This window comes from Rhinoderma darwinii, unplaced genomic scaffold (genome assembly GCF_050947455.1).
Source record: "Rhinoderma darwinii isolate aRhiDar2 unplaced genomic scaffold, aRhiDar2.hap1 Scaffold_749, whole genome shotgun sequence".
Classification (NCBI taxonomy): Eukaryota; Metazoa; Chordata; class Amphibia; order Anura; family Rhinodermatidae; genus Rhinoderma; species Rhinoderma darwinii.
This window is the reverse complement of record NW_027464311.1, coordinates 47561-62601: the sequence shown is the minus strand read 5'-3', so window position 1 is coordinate 62601 and position 15041 is coordinate 47561. Positions and strand designations below refer to the sequence as shown.

Here is a 15041-nt window from a genome sequence, read left to right as displayed (position 1 = left end):
GTCAGTGGTGAGGATTATACACGAGGCTGATAATGATGGGAGTAGTGTCAGTGGTGAGGAGGATTATACACGAGGCTGATAATGATGGGAGTAGTGTCAGTGGTGAGGATTATACACGGGGCTGATAATGATGAGAGTAGTGTCAGTGGTGAGGATTATACAGGAGGCTGATAATGATGAGAGTAGTGTCAGTGGTGAGGATTATACACGAGGCTGATAATGATGAGAGTAGTGTCAGTGGTGAGGATTATACACGGGGCTGATAATGATGAGAGTAGTGTCAGTGGTGAGGAGGATTATACACGAGGCTGATAATGATGAGAGTAGTGTCAGTGGTGAGGATTATACACGGGGCTGATAATGATGAGAGTAGTGTCAGTGGTGAGGATTATACACGAGGCTGATAATGATGAGAGTAGTGTCAGTGGTGAGGAGGATTATACACGGGGCTGATAATGATGAGAGTAGTGTCAGTGGTGAGGATTATACACGAGGCTGATAATGATGAGAGTAGTGTCAGTGGTGAGGATTATACACGAGGCTGATAATGATGAGAGTAGTGTCAGTGGTGAGGATTATACACGAGGCTGATAATGATGAGAGTAGTGTCAGTGGTGAGGATTATACACGAGGCTGATAATGATGAGAGTAGTGTCAGTGGTGAGGATTATACACGAGGCTGATAATGATGAGAGTAGTGTCAGAGCTTCCTTGCACCTGTAACACTACTCCCATCATTTCATCGCTGTGGAGACAAATCTTTGAGACCTGATGTAGGGGCAGCATCTTTAAGACTTATTCCTTCACTTGGTAACACAGAAAAACTATTTTCCATAGTTCCTACCAAAATAGTCACCCAGGACGGGGGCCGCGGGAGGCAGGAGGGGGGGATGGGGGCCGCGGGAGGCAGGAGGGGGGGAAGGGGGCCGCGGGAGGCAAGAGGGGGGGGATGGGGGCCGCGGGGGACGGTGCTGTGGGAGGCAGGAGGGGGGGATTCTTGGTGTTTGGAGGAGTTGGCCGGCCGCGGGGTTTGACTGGTGTTATTGGGGGCTCCGTCACTCACATGTGGATTTAGAACTCACTGGACATTCATTGATTTCTGAGCAGAACAGATTTGGCCAAGGGGTAAAAACCTTGGGTCTATGAACAGGTCACTACGTCTAGTCAGAAACACACAGAAGTCGGGTCGTTACCTCGGACAGTTCTCCTAGTAATTGCTGCCAGTGAAGAGAGAATCTAGAATTATACATGTGATTATACAGAGGGTCACACAACACACAGGGAACCCGCCTGGACAGATCCAGGACTGAGAGAGAAGGAAAAGGTCACCCTGGGTCATGGGGTCTCCTATGACTCCTCCTGGCCCTAGACCGTGGTCACCCTGGGTCATGGGGTCTCCTATGACTCCTCCTGGCCCTAGACCGTGGTCACCCTGGGTCATGGGGTCTCCTATGACACCTCCTGGCCCTAGACCGTGGTCACCCTGGGTCATGGGGTCTCCTATGACTCCTCCTGGCCCTAGACCGTGGTCACCCTGGGTCATGGGGTCTTCTATGACTCCTCCTGGCCCTAGACCGTGGTCACCCTGGGTCATGGGGTCTCCTATGACTCCTCCTGGCCCTAGACCGTGGTCACCCTGGGTCATGGGGTCTTCTATGACTCCTCCTGGCCCTAGACCGTGGTCACCCTGGGTCATGGGGTCTCCTATGACTCCTCCTGGCCCTAGACCGTGGTCACCCTGCCACAGACATGGGGGGGATGGAATAATTACTCCCACCGGATCCAGGATGGTTGTCTGGAAACTCCAGGGTCGGACTCTATGAGCGGACGGTCTCTTGGGTGCTGCCATCTCCTCACACTTTATAACCCACCCCAGACCGGCGTGGTCCTAATAATATATCGCTGCCGAGGCCTATAGTGACCCATTAAGGGACTCGTTACATCCCACATCAGCAGTCCTGAAGGAAGAACCCAAGAACAAGTCAAGCCTAGAAATCACTAGAGGCAAAGGATGTGCCCCCCATTACAGCCCTGCCCACCCCTCACTATTACTCCCCAGTAGATCGGCATTTGCTGGCGCTAATAACACGGAATAGTTGGGGAACGTCACTAATGATAACATTTCACAGATATAAAGGGATCAGATCAAGAAACAAGAAGTAAAAAGTATTTAGTAAAGTGCATGCAAAGCAGCGGGTCAGAGCCCGGCAGGCCACACGCACGCTGCCACCCACCTTAAAGAGCGCAAACTCCTTCTTTGGCATCAAAAGCTGTTACCAGAGGATAACGAGGTCAGAGTCAATGGTGTGGAATTGTATCAGACAAGACATAAAGTCTGCAATGTCGCTTCAGGATCAGAGCTCAAGGTAAAAGAGTAGGAGAGCAGCGGAGCCCGGACCCAGAGGCGACACTTATCATTATAACAGCGGGGCTGCCCACCTAGAATGTGACGGCTTCCTGCCAAACACAATGAGCGGTGTCCCGTGTTCACCTGCCTAGGAGCTCAGTGATCTACTATATACAGTGACTGCCTAGGAGCTCAGTGATCTACTATATACTGCGCCTGCCTAGGAGCTCAGTGATCTACTATATACTGCGCCTGCCTAGGAGCTCAGTGATCTACTATATACTGCGCCTGCCTAGGAGCTCAGTGATCTACTATATACAGTGACTGCCTAGGAGCTCAGTGATCTACTATATACAGTGACTGCCTAGGAGCTCAGTGATCTACTATATACAGTGACTGCCTAGGAGCTCAGTGATCTATTATATATATATACAGTGGAGGAAATAAGTATTTGATCCCTTGCTGATTTTGTAAGTTTGCCCGCTGTCAAAGTCATGAACAGTCTAGAATTTTTAGGCTAGGTTAATTTTACCAGTGAGAGATAGATTATATAAAAAAAAAAAAAAAGAAAATCACATTGTCAGAATGATCTCTATTTATTTGCATTGTGCACAGAGAAATAAGTATGTGACCCCCGACCAACCATTAAGAGTTCAGCCTCCTCCAGACCAGTTACTGCTCCAAATCATCTTGGTGCCGGCATTATAGACAGCTCTTACATGGTCACCTGTATAACAGACTCCTGTCCACAGACTCAATGATCAGTCTGACTCTAACCTCTACAACATGGGCAAGACCAAAGAGCTTTCTAAGGATGTCAGGGACAAGATCATAGACCTGCACAAGGCTGGAATGGGCTACAAAACCATAAGTAAGACGCTGGGTGAGAAGGAGACGACTGTTGGTGCAATAGTAAGAAAATGGAAGACATACAACATGACTGTCAATCCACATCGATCTGGGGCTCCATGCAAAATCTCACCTCGTGGGGTATCCTTTATCCTGAGGAAGGTGAGAGCTCAGCCGAAAACTACACGGGGGGAACTTGTTAATGATCTCAAGGCAGCTGGGACCACAGTCACCAAGAAAACCATTGGTAACACATTGCACCGTAATGGATTAAAATCCTGCAGTGCCCGCAAGGTCCCCCTGCTCAAGAAGGCACATGTACAGGCCCGTCTGAAGTTTGCAAATGAACATCTGGATGATTCTGAGAGTGATTGGGAGAAGGTGCTGTGGTCAGATGAGACTAAAATTGAGCTCTTTGGCATTAACTCAACTCGCTGTGTTTGGAGGAAGAGAAATGCTGCCTATGACCCAAAGAACACCGTCCCCACTGTCAAGCATGGAGGTGGAAACATTATGTTTTGGGGGTGTTTCTCTGCTAAGGGCACAGGACTACTTCACCGCATCAATGGGAGAATGGATGGAGCCATGTACCGTCAAATCCTGAGTGACAACCTCCTTCCCTCCACCAGGACATTAAAAATGGCTCGTGGCTGGGTCTTCCAGCACGACAATGACCCGAAACATACAGCCAAGGCAACAAAGGAGTGGCTCAAAATGAAGCACATTAAGGTCATGGAGTGGCCTAGCCAGTCTCCAGACCTTAATCCCATCGAAAACTTATGGAGGGAGCTGAAGATCCGCGTTGCCAAGCGACAGCCTCGAAATCTTAATGATTTACAGATGATCTGCAAAGAGGAGTGGGCCAAAATTCCATCTAACATGTGTGCAAACCTCATCATCAACTACAAAAAACGTCTGACTGCTGTGCTTGCCAACAAGGGTTTTGCCACCAAGTATTAAGTCTGGTTTGCCAAATGGATCAAATACTTATTTCTCTGTGCACAATGCAAATAAATATATATAATTTTGACTATGTGATTTTCTTTTGTTTGTTTTTTATATAGAATCTATCTCTCACTGGTAAAATTAACCTAGCCTAAAAATTCTAGACTGTTCATGTCTTTGACAGTGGGCAAACTTACAAAATCAGCAAGGGATCAAATACTTATTTCCTTCACAATATATATATATATATATATATATATATATACTGTGCCTGCCTAGAAGCTCAGTGATCTACTATATACAGTGACTGCCTAGGAGCTCAGTGATCTACTATATACAGTGCCTAGGAGCTCAGTGATCTACTATATACAGTGCCTAGGAGCTCAGTGATCTACTATATACTGTGCCTGCCTAGGAGCTCAGTGATCTACTATATACAGTGCCTAGGAGCTCAGTGATCTACTATATACAGTACCTGCCTAGGAGCTCAGTGATCTACTATATATATATATATATATATATATATATATATATATATATATTGTGCCTGCCTAGAAGCTCAGTGATCTACTATATACAGTGACTGCCTAGGAGCTCAGTGATCAACTATATGCAGTGACTGCCTAGGAGCTCAGTGATCAACTATATACAGTGACTGCCTAGGAGCTCAGTGATCTACTTTATACAATGACTGTGCAGTGATCTACTATGTACAATGACTGTGCAGTGATCTACTATACACAATGACTGTACAGTGATCTACTATACACAATGACTGCGTAGTGATCTACTTTATACAATGTCTGTGCAGTGATCTACTATATATGACTGCTCAGTGATCTACTATACACAATGATTGCTCAGTGATCTACTATACACAATGACTGTGCAGTGATCTACTATACACAATGACTGTGAAGTGATCTAATATATACCATGACTGCTCAGTGATCTACTACACACAATGACTGCTCAGTAATCTACTACACACAATGACTATGCAGTGATCTACTACACACAATGACTATGCAGTGATCTACTACACACAATGACTATGCAGTGATCTACTATACACAATGACTGCACAGTGATCTACTATACACAATGACTGCACAGTGATCTTCTATACACAATGACTATGCAGTGATCTACTATATACAATGACTGCTCAGTGATCTACTATATACTATGACTGCTCAGTGATCTACTATACACAATGACTGTGCAGTGATCTACTATAAACAATGACTGTGCAGTGATCTACTATACACAATGACCGCACAGTGATCTACTATACACAATGACCGCACAGTGATCTACTATACACAATGACTGCGCAGTGATCTACTATACACAATTACTGTGCAGTTATCTACTATATACAATGACTTGCAGTGATCTACTATACACAATGACTATGCAGTGATCTACTATATACAATGACTATGCAGTGATCTACTATAAACAATGACTGTGCAGTGATCTACTATAAACAATGACTGTGCAGTGATCTACTATACACAATGACTGCTCAGTGATCTACTATACACAATGACTGTGCAGTGATCTACTATAAACAATGACTGTGCAGTGATCTACTATACACAATGACTGTGCAGTGATCTACTATACACAATGACTGTGCAGTGATCTACTATACACAATGACTATGCAGTGATCTACTATACACAATGACTGTGCAATGATCTACTATACACAATGACTGTGCAGTGATCTACTATACACAATGACTGAAGTGATCTACTATACACAATGACCGCTCAGTGATCTACTATACACAATGACTGCATAGTGATCTACTATATACAATGACTGTGCAGTGATCTACTATACACAATGACTGCACAGTGATCTACTATACACAATGACTATGCAGTGATCTACTATACACAATGACTGCGCAGTGATCTACTATACACAATGACTGCGCAGTGATCTACTATACACAATGACTGCGCAGTGATCTACTATACACAATGACTGCGCAGTGATCTACTATAAACAATGACTGTGCAGTGATCTACTATACACAATGACCGCTCAGTGATCTACTATACACAATGACTGCGCAGTGATCTACTATACACAATGACTGCACAGTGATCTACTATACACAATGACTGCGCAGTGATCTACTATACACAATGACTGCACAGTGATCTACTATACACAATGACTGCGCAGTGATCTACTATACAAAATGACTGCGCAGTGATATAAACTCAATGAATGCTTTATGATTTACTATACACAACCTGTTTAGTGATCTTCTACATACAATGACTGCTCATTAATAATATTCCTTCTGTACAGCCAAGCGCACGCTATGGAATATAGAACTGTCCATACAAGAAGAATTTCACAATTCACAGGGAGCAAAGTGTTAATGAGCATTAACATGAAATACTGGGCGGATGTACCTGGATCGTCTGGCTGTAGTGCGGCTCTGAACGCTCTGACGAGGGCTCCTCACTTTTCATTACTCCCAGAATATTGTTTGGCACAAATCCACAAGAACCACTGGAATTCTGAACCTTCCACCACTGTTTCCTATCATCAAGGACCTGAAAAGCGGACAGAGAAGTAGGTGAACTGAGCTCTGCTACATCAGAAGGGACACTTCATGTTAGAGAGGGAACCTGCAAATGAGACTCAGCTTTCAAGATCGAGGCCATTGGATTCTAAAGCCTCAGATAGACATGGAGACTTGCAGGTGCAGCAGAGTCCAGGCGGCTGGTGGAAGAAGTCCTAACTCTGGTAACAAATGTCCTCTTAGAGGATCTCATCTGTACTTCCAAATAAGACAATAAAGATCTCAACCTCCCGAGAAGAGGAAACGTCTCAGAGATCGCACTTCTTACTTCTGAATTATTCACCTGTGCAATGGCCACAGACGACGGCCGGGATGAAACATTGCAGAGCTGAACGAAGCCCATCTCCTTTATCACTGAACCCCCGGAGCGGCCATCTTTACTTATCTCATAGCGAATATATATATATCCCTGTATATGTCTCAAGCAGCAGATTGCGGCCAGTTCGGTTTGAACAGTGTAGAGCCGTAACGCTGCCACATCCACCTGTCCCGGACGATGAATAGAGTGCTACTATAATAAGAAAAGCAAAAGGAAAGACCCCTAGTGGCTGGCAGGGATGAATAAACAATGAGAAAAAAATGTGCCGAGGCACAGAGGTCCCAATTTCCCAGCCACCATAAAATGGTGTCAATGGTAGCAGTTAAAATATAACTTTTATTAGTGAATCAAACAGACAGACAGCAACACAAAGTTAAAATTGTATCAAAAGACGGCTCATGTGTATCGTAAAGATCAATGTGCACGCACCCAGCACATCGCTGGATGCAATGAGATAGACTGATTAGGCAGCTGCAGACTGCCGTTCGTGGGATCAGTCCCACACAGTTAGAGCAAGTAACTGAGCCGTCAGTGATTATTAAGATGGCGATAGCCCCCCCGACATGTTTCGTTACAGAAGTAACGTCCTCAGGGGATAACACGGGGCTATCCCTGAGGACGTTACTTCTGTAACGAAACATGTCGGGGGGGCTATCGCCATCTTAATAATCACTGACGGCTCAGTTACTTGCTCTAACTGTGTGGGACTGATCCCACGAACGGCAGTCTGCAGCTGCCTAATCAGTCTATCTCATTGCATCCAGCGATGTGCTGGGTGCGTGCACATTGATCTTTACGATACACATGAGCCGTCTTTTGATACAATTTTAACTTTGTGTTGCTGTCTGTCTGTTTGATTCACTAATAAAAGTTATATTTTAACTGCTACCATTGACACCATTTTATGGTGGCTGGGAAATTGGGACCTCTGTGCCTCGGCACATTTTTTTCCCTACTATAATAAGAGACACTATATATACACTACTAAAAGTAAGAAATAAGAGACACTATATATACACTACTAATAGTAAGAAATAAGAGACACTATATATACACTACTAATAGTAAGAAATAAGAGACACTATATATACACTACTAATAGTAAGAAATAAGAGATATTATATATACACTACTAATAGTAAGAAATAAGAGACACTATATATATACACTACTAATAGTAAGAAATAAGAGACACTATATATACACTACTAATAGTAAGAAATAAGAGACATTATATATACACTACTAATAGTAAGAAATAAGAGACACTATATATATACACTACTAATAGTAAGAAATAAGAGACACTATATATACACTACTAATAGTAAGAAATAAGAGATACTATATATACACTACTAATAGTAAGAAATAAGAGACATTATATATACTACTAATAGTAAGAAATAAGAGATATTATATATACACTACTAATAGTAAGAAATAAGAGATACTATATATACACTACTAATAGTAAGAAATAAGAGATACTATATATACACTACTAATAGTAAGAAATAAGAGACACTTTATATACACTACTAATAGTAAGAAATAAGAGATACTATATATACACTACTAATAGTAAGAAATAAGAGATACTATATATACACTACTAATAGTAAGAAATAAGAGATACTATATATACACTACTAATAGTAAGAAATAAGAGATACTATATATATACACTACTAATAGTAAGAAATAAGAGATATTATATATACACTACTAATAGTAAGAAATAAGAGATACTATATATACACTACTAATAGTAAGAAATAAGAGAGACTATATATACACTACTAATAGTAAGAAATAAGAGACACTATATATACACTACTAATAGTAAGAAATAAGAGACACTATATATACACTACTAATAGTAAGAAATAAGAGATACTATATATCTACACTACTAATAGTAAGAAATAAGAGACACTATATATACACTACTAATAGTAAGAAATAAGAGATATTATATATACACTACTAATAGTAAGAAATAAGAGATATTATATATACACTACTAATAGTAAGAAATAAGAGATACTATATACACACTACTAATAGTAAGAAATAAGAGACACTATATATATACACTACTAATAGTAAGAAATAAGAGACACTATATATACACTACTAATAGTAAGAAATAAGAGATACTATATATACACTACTAATAGTAAGAAATAAGAGATACTATATATACACTACTAATAGTAAGAAATAAGAGACACTATATATACACTACTAATAGTAAGAAATAAGAGATATTATATATACACACTACTAATAGTAAGAAATAAGAGACACTATATATACACTACTAATAGTAAGAAATAAGAGACACTATATATACACTACTAATAGTAAGAAATAAGAGATACTATATATACACTACTAATAGTAAGAAATAAGAGATACTATATATACACTACTAATAGTAAGAAATAAGAGATACTATATATACACACTACTAATAGTAAGAAATAAGAGATACTATATATACACTACTAATAGTAAGAAATAAGAGATACTATATATACACTACTAATAGTAAGAAATAAGAGACATTATATATACACTACTAATAGTAAGAAATAAGAGATACTATATATACACACTACTAATAGTAAGAAATAAGAGACACTATATATACACTACTAATAGTAAGAAATAAGAGATACTATATATACACTACTAATAGTAAGAAATAAGAGATATTATATATACACTACTAATAGTAAGAAATAAGAGATACTATATATACACTACTAATAGTAAGAAATAAGAGACACTATATATATACACTACTAATAGTAAGAAATAAGAGATATTATATATACACTACTAATAGTAAGAAATAAGAGACACTATATATACACTACTAATAGTAAGAAATAAGAGACACTATATATACACTACTAATAGTAAGAAATAAGAGATATTATATATACACTACTAATAGTAAGAAATAAGAGATACTATATATACACACTACTAATAGTAAGAAATAAGAGATACTATATACACACTACTAATAGTAAGAAATAAGAGATATTATATATACACTACTAATAGTAAGAAATAAGAGATACTATATATACACTACTAATAGTAAGAAATAAGAGACATTATATATACACTACTAATAGTAAGAAATAAGAGACACTATATATACACTACTAATAGTAAGAAATAAGAGACACTATATATATACACTACTAATAGTAAGAAATAAGAGACACTATATATACACTACTAATAGTAAGAAATAAGAGATACTATATATACACTACTAATAGTAAGAAATAAGAGATACTATATATACACTACTAATAGTAAGAAATAAGAGATACTATATATACACTACTAATAGTAAGAAATAAGAGACATTATATATACACTACTAATAGTAAGAAATAAGAGACACTATATATATACACTACTAATAGTAAGAAATAAGAGATACTATATATACACTACTAATAGTAAGAAATAAGAGACATTATATATACACACTACTAATAGTAAGAAATAAGAGACACTATATATACACTACTAATAGTAAGAAATAAGAGACACTATATATATACACTACTAATAGTAAGAAATAAGAGACACTATATATACACTACTAATAGTAAGAAATAAGAGATACTATATATACACTACTAATAGTAAGAAATAAGAGACACTATATATACACTACTAATAGTAAGAAATAAGAGACATTATATATACACTACTAATAGTAAGAAATAAGAGACACTATATATACACTACTAATAGTAAGAAATAAGAGACACTATATATATACACTACTAATAGTAAGAAATAAGAGACACTATATATACACTACTAATAGTAAGAAATAAGAGATACTATATATACACTACTAATAGTAAGAAATAAGAGATACTATATATACACTACTAATAGTAAGAAATAAGAGATACTATATATACACTACTAATAGTAAGAAATAAGAGACATTATATATACACTACTAATAGTAAGAAATAAGAGACACTATATATATACACTACTAATAGTAAGAAATAAGAGACACTATATATACACTACTAATAGTAAGAAATAAGAGATACTATATATACACTACTAATAGTAAGAAATAAGAGATACTATATATACACTACTAATAGTAAGAAATAAGAGATATTATATATACTACTAATAGTAAGAAATAAGAGATACTATATATACACTACTAATAGTAAGAAATAAGAGACACTATATATACACTACTAATAGTAAGAAATAAGAGATACTATATATACACTACTAATAGTAAGAAATAAGAGATATTATATATACACTACTAATAGTAAGAAATAAGAGACACTATATATACACTACTAATAGTAAGAAATAAGAGATACTATATATACACTACTAATAGTAAGAAATAAGAGATATTATATATACACTACTAATAGTAAGAAATAAGAGACACTATATATACACTACTAATAGTAAGAAATAAGAGACACTATATATACACTACTAATAGTAAGAAATAAGAGACACTCTATATACACACTACTACTGTACTGACACCCCATGTACTATTCACAGCACTGACCCCTATTCATCACATTTATTTTATTTATTTTTATTACATTATTACACAGTTCTGACACTTTCATACATACATATTTATTTTTTACCATCCATTCACACCCTAGCACTACACTGACACACATTTATCGCACACCTTTGAGCACTTAGTCCGCCACTCCCCTCAAGACTAGTGGGAGGGGCTATCACTATTTAATGCACACTCCTTCTGCAGCATTCTTTGACCCGTCTGCGTCCTGATGGGAACGGGTTTTCACCCACCCACCTACCTAGTGAGTATGGCCTTTTTTGTGGTTTTGATATTTATGTCCCATTTTTTCTGTTTGTGTTTTTAAATTAGGAACGAAAAGTTCTGGTTAGGGACTCGCAAGGCACTGGGGACCCTTGACGTTGGGTTGCGAGCTTTGCGTATTTTGGCCAAAATAACAACTAATACCCCATGTTTCATGGATATTTCTTACTACGTATACTACACTTTTTTTCAGGACGCAGCCGGGTCTTATATGCTGGGAGGGCATGATGTGCTGGCGTTTGGTTTGGAATGCAGAGCAGCCCGCTTTAGCTAACACTAGCGGCGTTACAAATAGGCTGTTATTCGGCAAGATACGCCATGCCTGACGACCAGCACATTATCCCTCCACGTATTACACATAGTACTGACACCCCATGTACTATTCACAGCACTGACCCCTATTCATCACATTTATTTTTATTACATTATTACACAGTTCTGACACTTTCATACATACATATTTATTTTTTACCATCCATTCACACCCTAGCACTACACTGACACACATTTATCGCACACCTTTGAGCACTTAGTTCGCCACTCCCCTCAAGACTAGTGGGAGGGGCTATCACTATTTAATGCACACTCCTTCTGCAGCATTCTTTGACCCGTCTGCGTCCTGATGGGAACGGGTTTTCACCCACCCACCTACCTAGTGAGTATGGCCTTTTTTGTGGTTTTGATATTTATGTCCCATTTTTTCTGTTTGTGTTTATACACTACTAATAGTAAGAAATAAGAGATATTATATATACACTACTAATAGTAAGAAATAAGAGACACTATATATATACACTACTAATAGTAAGAAATAAGAGACACTATATATACACTACTAATAGTAAGAAATAAGAGATATTATATATACACTACTAATAGTAAGAAATAAGAGATACTATATATACACTACTAATAGTAAGAAATAAGAGACACTATATATATACACACTACTAATAGTAAGAAATAAGAGATATTATATATACTACTAATAGTAAGAAATAAGAGATATTATATATACACTACTAATAGTAAGAAATAAGAGACACTATATATATACACTACTAATAGTAAGAAATAAGAGACACTATATATACACTACTAATAGTAAGAAATAAGAGACATTATATATACACTACTAATAGTAAGAAATAAGAGACATTATATATACACTACTAATAGTAAGAAATAAGAGACACTATATATATATATACACTACTAATAGTAAGAAATAAGAGACACTATATATACACTACTAATAGTAAGAAATAAGAGACACTATATATACACTACTAATAGTAAGAAATAAGAGACACTATATATACACTACTAATAGTAAGAAATAAGAGATACTATATATACACTACTAATAGTAAGAAATAAGAGACACTATATATACACTACTAATAGTAAGAAATAAGAGATACTATATATACACTACTAATAGTAAGAAATAAGAGATATTATATATACACTACTAATAGTAAGAAATAAGAGATATTATATATACACTACTAATAGTAAGAAATAAGAGATACTATATATACACTACTAATAGTAAGAAATAAGAGACAATATATATACACTACTAATAGTAAGAAATAAGAGACACTATATATACACTACTAATAGTAAGAAATAAGAGACACTATATATACACTACTAATAGTAAGAAATAAGAGACACTATATATACACTACTAATAGTAAGAAATAAGAGACACTATATATACACTACTAATAGTAAGAAATAAGAGACACTATATATACACTACTAATAGTAAGAAATAAGAGATACTATATATACACTACTAATAGTAAGAAATAAGAGACACTATATATACACTACTAATAGTAAGAAATAAGAGACACTATATATACACTACTAATAGTAAGAAATAAGAGACACTATATATACACTACTAATAGTAAGAAATAAGAGACACTACATATACACACTACTAATAGTAAGAAATAAGAGATACTATATATACACACTACTAATAGTAAGAAATAAGAGACACTATATATACACTACTAATAGTAAGAAATAAGAGATATTATATATACACTACTAATAGTAAGAAATAAGAGACACTATATATACACTACTAATAGTAAGAAATAAGAGATACTATATATACACTACTAATAGTAAGAAATAAGAGACACTATATATACACTACTAATAATAAGAAATAAGAGATATTATATATACACTACTAATAGTAAGAAATAAGAGACACTATATATACACTACTAATAGTAAGAAATAAGAGATACTATATATATACACTACTAATAGTAAGAAATAAGAGACACTATATATACACTACTAATAGTAAGAAATAAGAGATACTATATATACACTACTAATAGTAAGAAATAAGAGACACTATATATACACTACTAATAGTAAGAAATAAGAGATATTATATACACACTACTAATAGTAAGAAATAAGAGATATTATATATACACTACTAATAGTAAGAAATAAGAGACACTATATATACACTACTAATAGTAAGAAATAAGAGACACTATATATACACTACTAATAGTAAGAAATAAGAGATATTATATATACACTACTAATAGTAAGAAATAAGAGATACTATATATACACTACTAATAGTAAGAAATAAGAGACACTATATATACACTACTAATAGTAAGAAATAAGAGATACTATATATATACACTACTAATAGTAAGAAATAAGAGACACTATATATACACTACTAATAGTAAGAAATAAGAGACACTATATATACACTACTAATAGTAAGAAATAAGAGACACTATATATACACTACTAATAGTAAGAAATAAGAGATATTATATATACACTACTAATAGTAAGAAATAAGAGACACTATATATACACTACTAATAGTAAGAAATAAGAGACACTATATATACACTACTAATAGTAAGAAATAAGAGATACTATATATACACACTACTAATAGTAAGAAATAAGAGACACTATATATATACACACTACTAATAGTAAGAAATAAGAGATACTATATATACACTACTAATAGTAAGAAATAAGAGACACTATATAT

General features: G+C 35.9%; 1 protein-coding gene across 1 annotated transcript in view; it reads right to left on the bottom strand.

Moving 5' to 3' along the window:
- Positions 1-1193: 1193 nt before the first annotated feature.
- Positions 1194-15041, bottom strand: part of LOC142730501 (epidermal growth factor receptor kinase substrate 8-like) — a gene marked incomplete at both ends in the record, with an annotated part of 60754 nt that continues 46906 nt past the window's right edge. Inside the window, 2 exons of the mRNA XM_075849348.1 lie at positions 1194-1217; positions 6583-6726. Of these exons, the coding sequence (XP_075705463.1) occupies positions 1194-1217; positions 6583-6726 (168 nt within the window). The remainder of the gene's footprint in view (positions 1218-6582; positions 6727-15041) is intronic.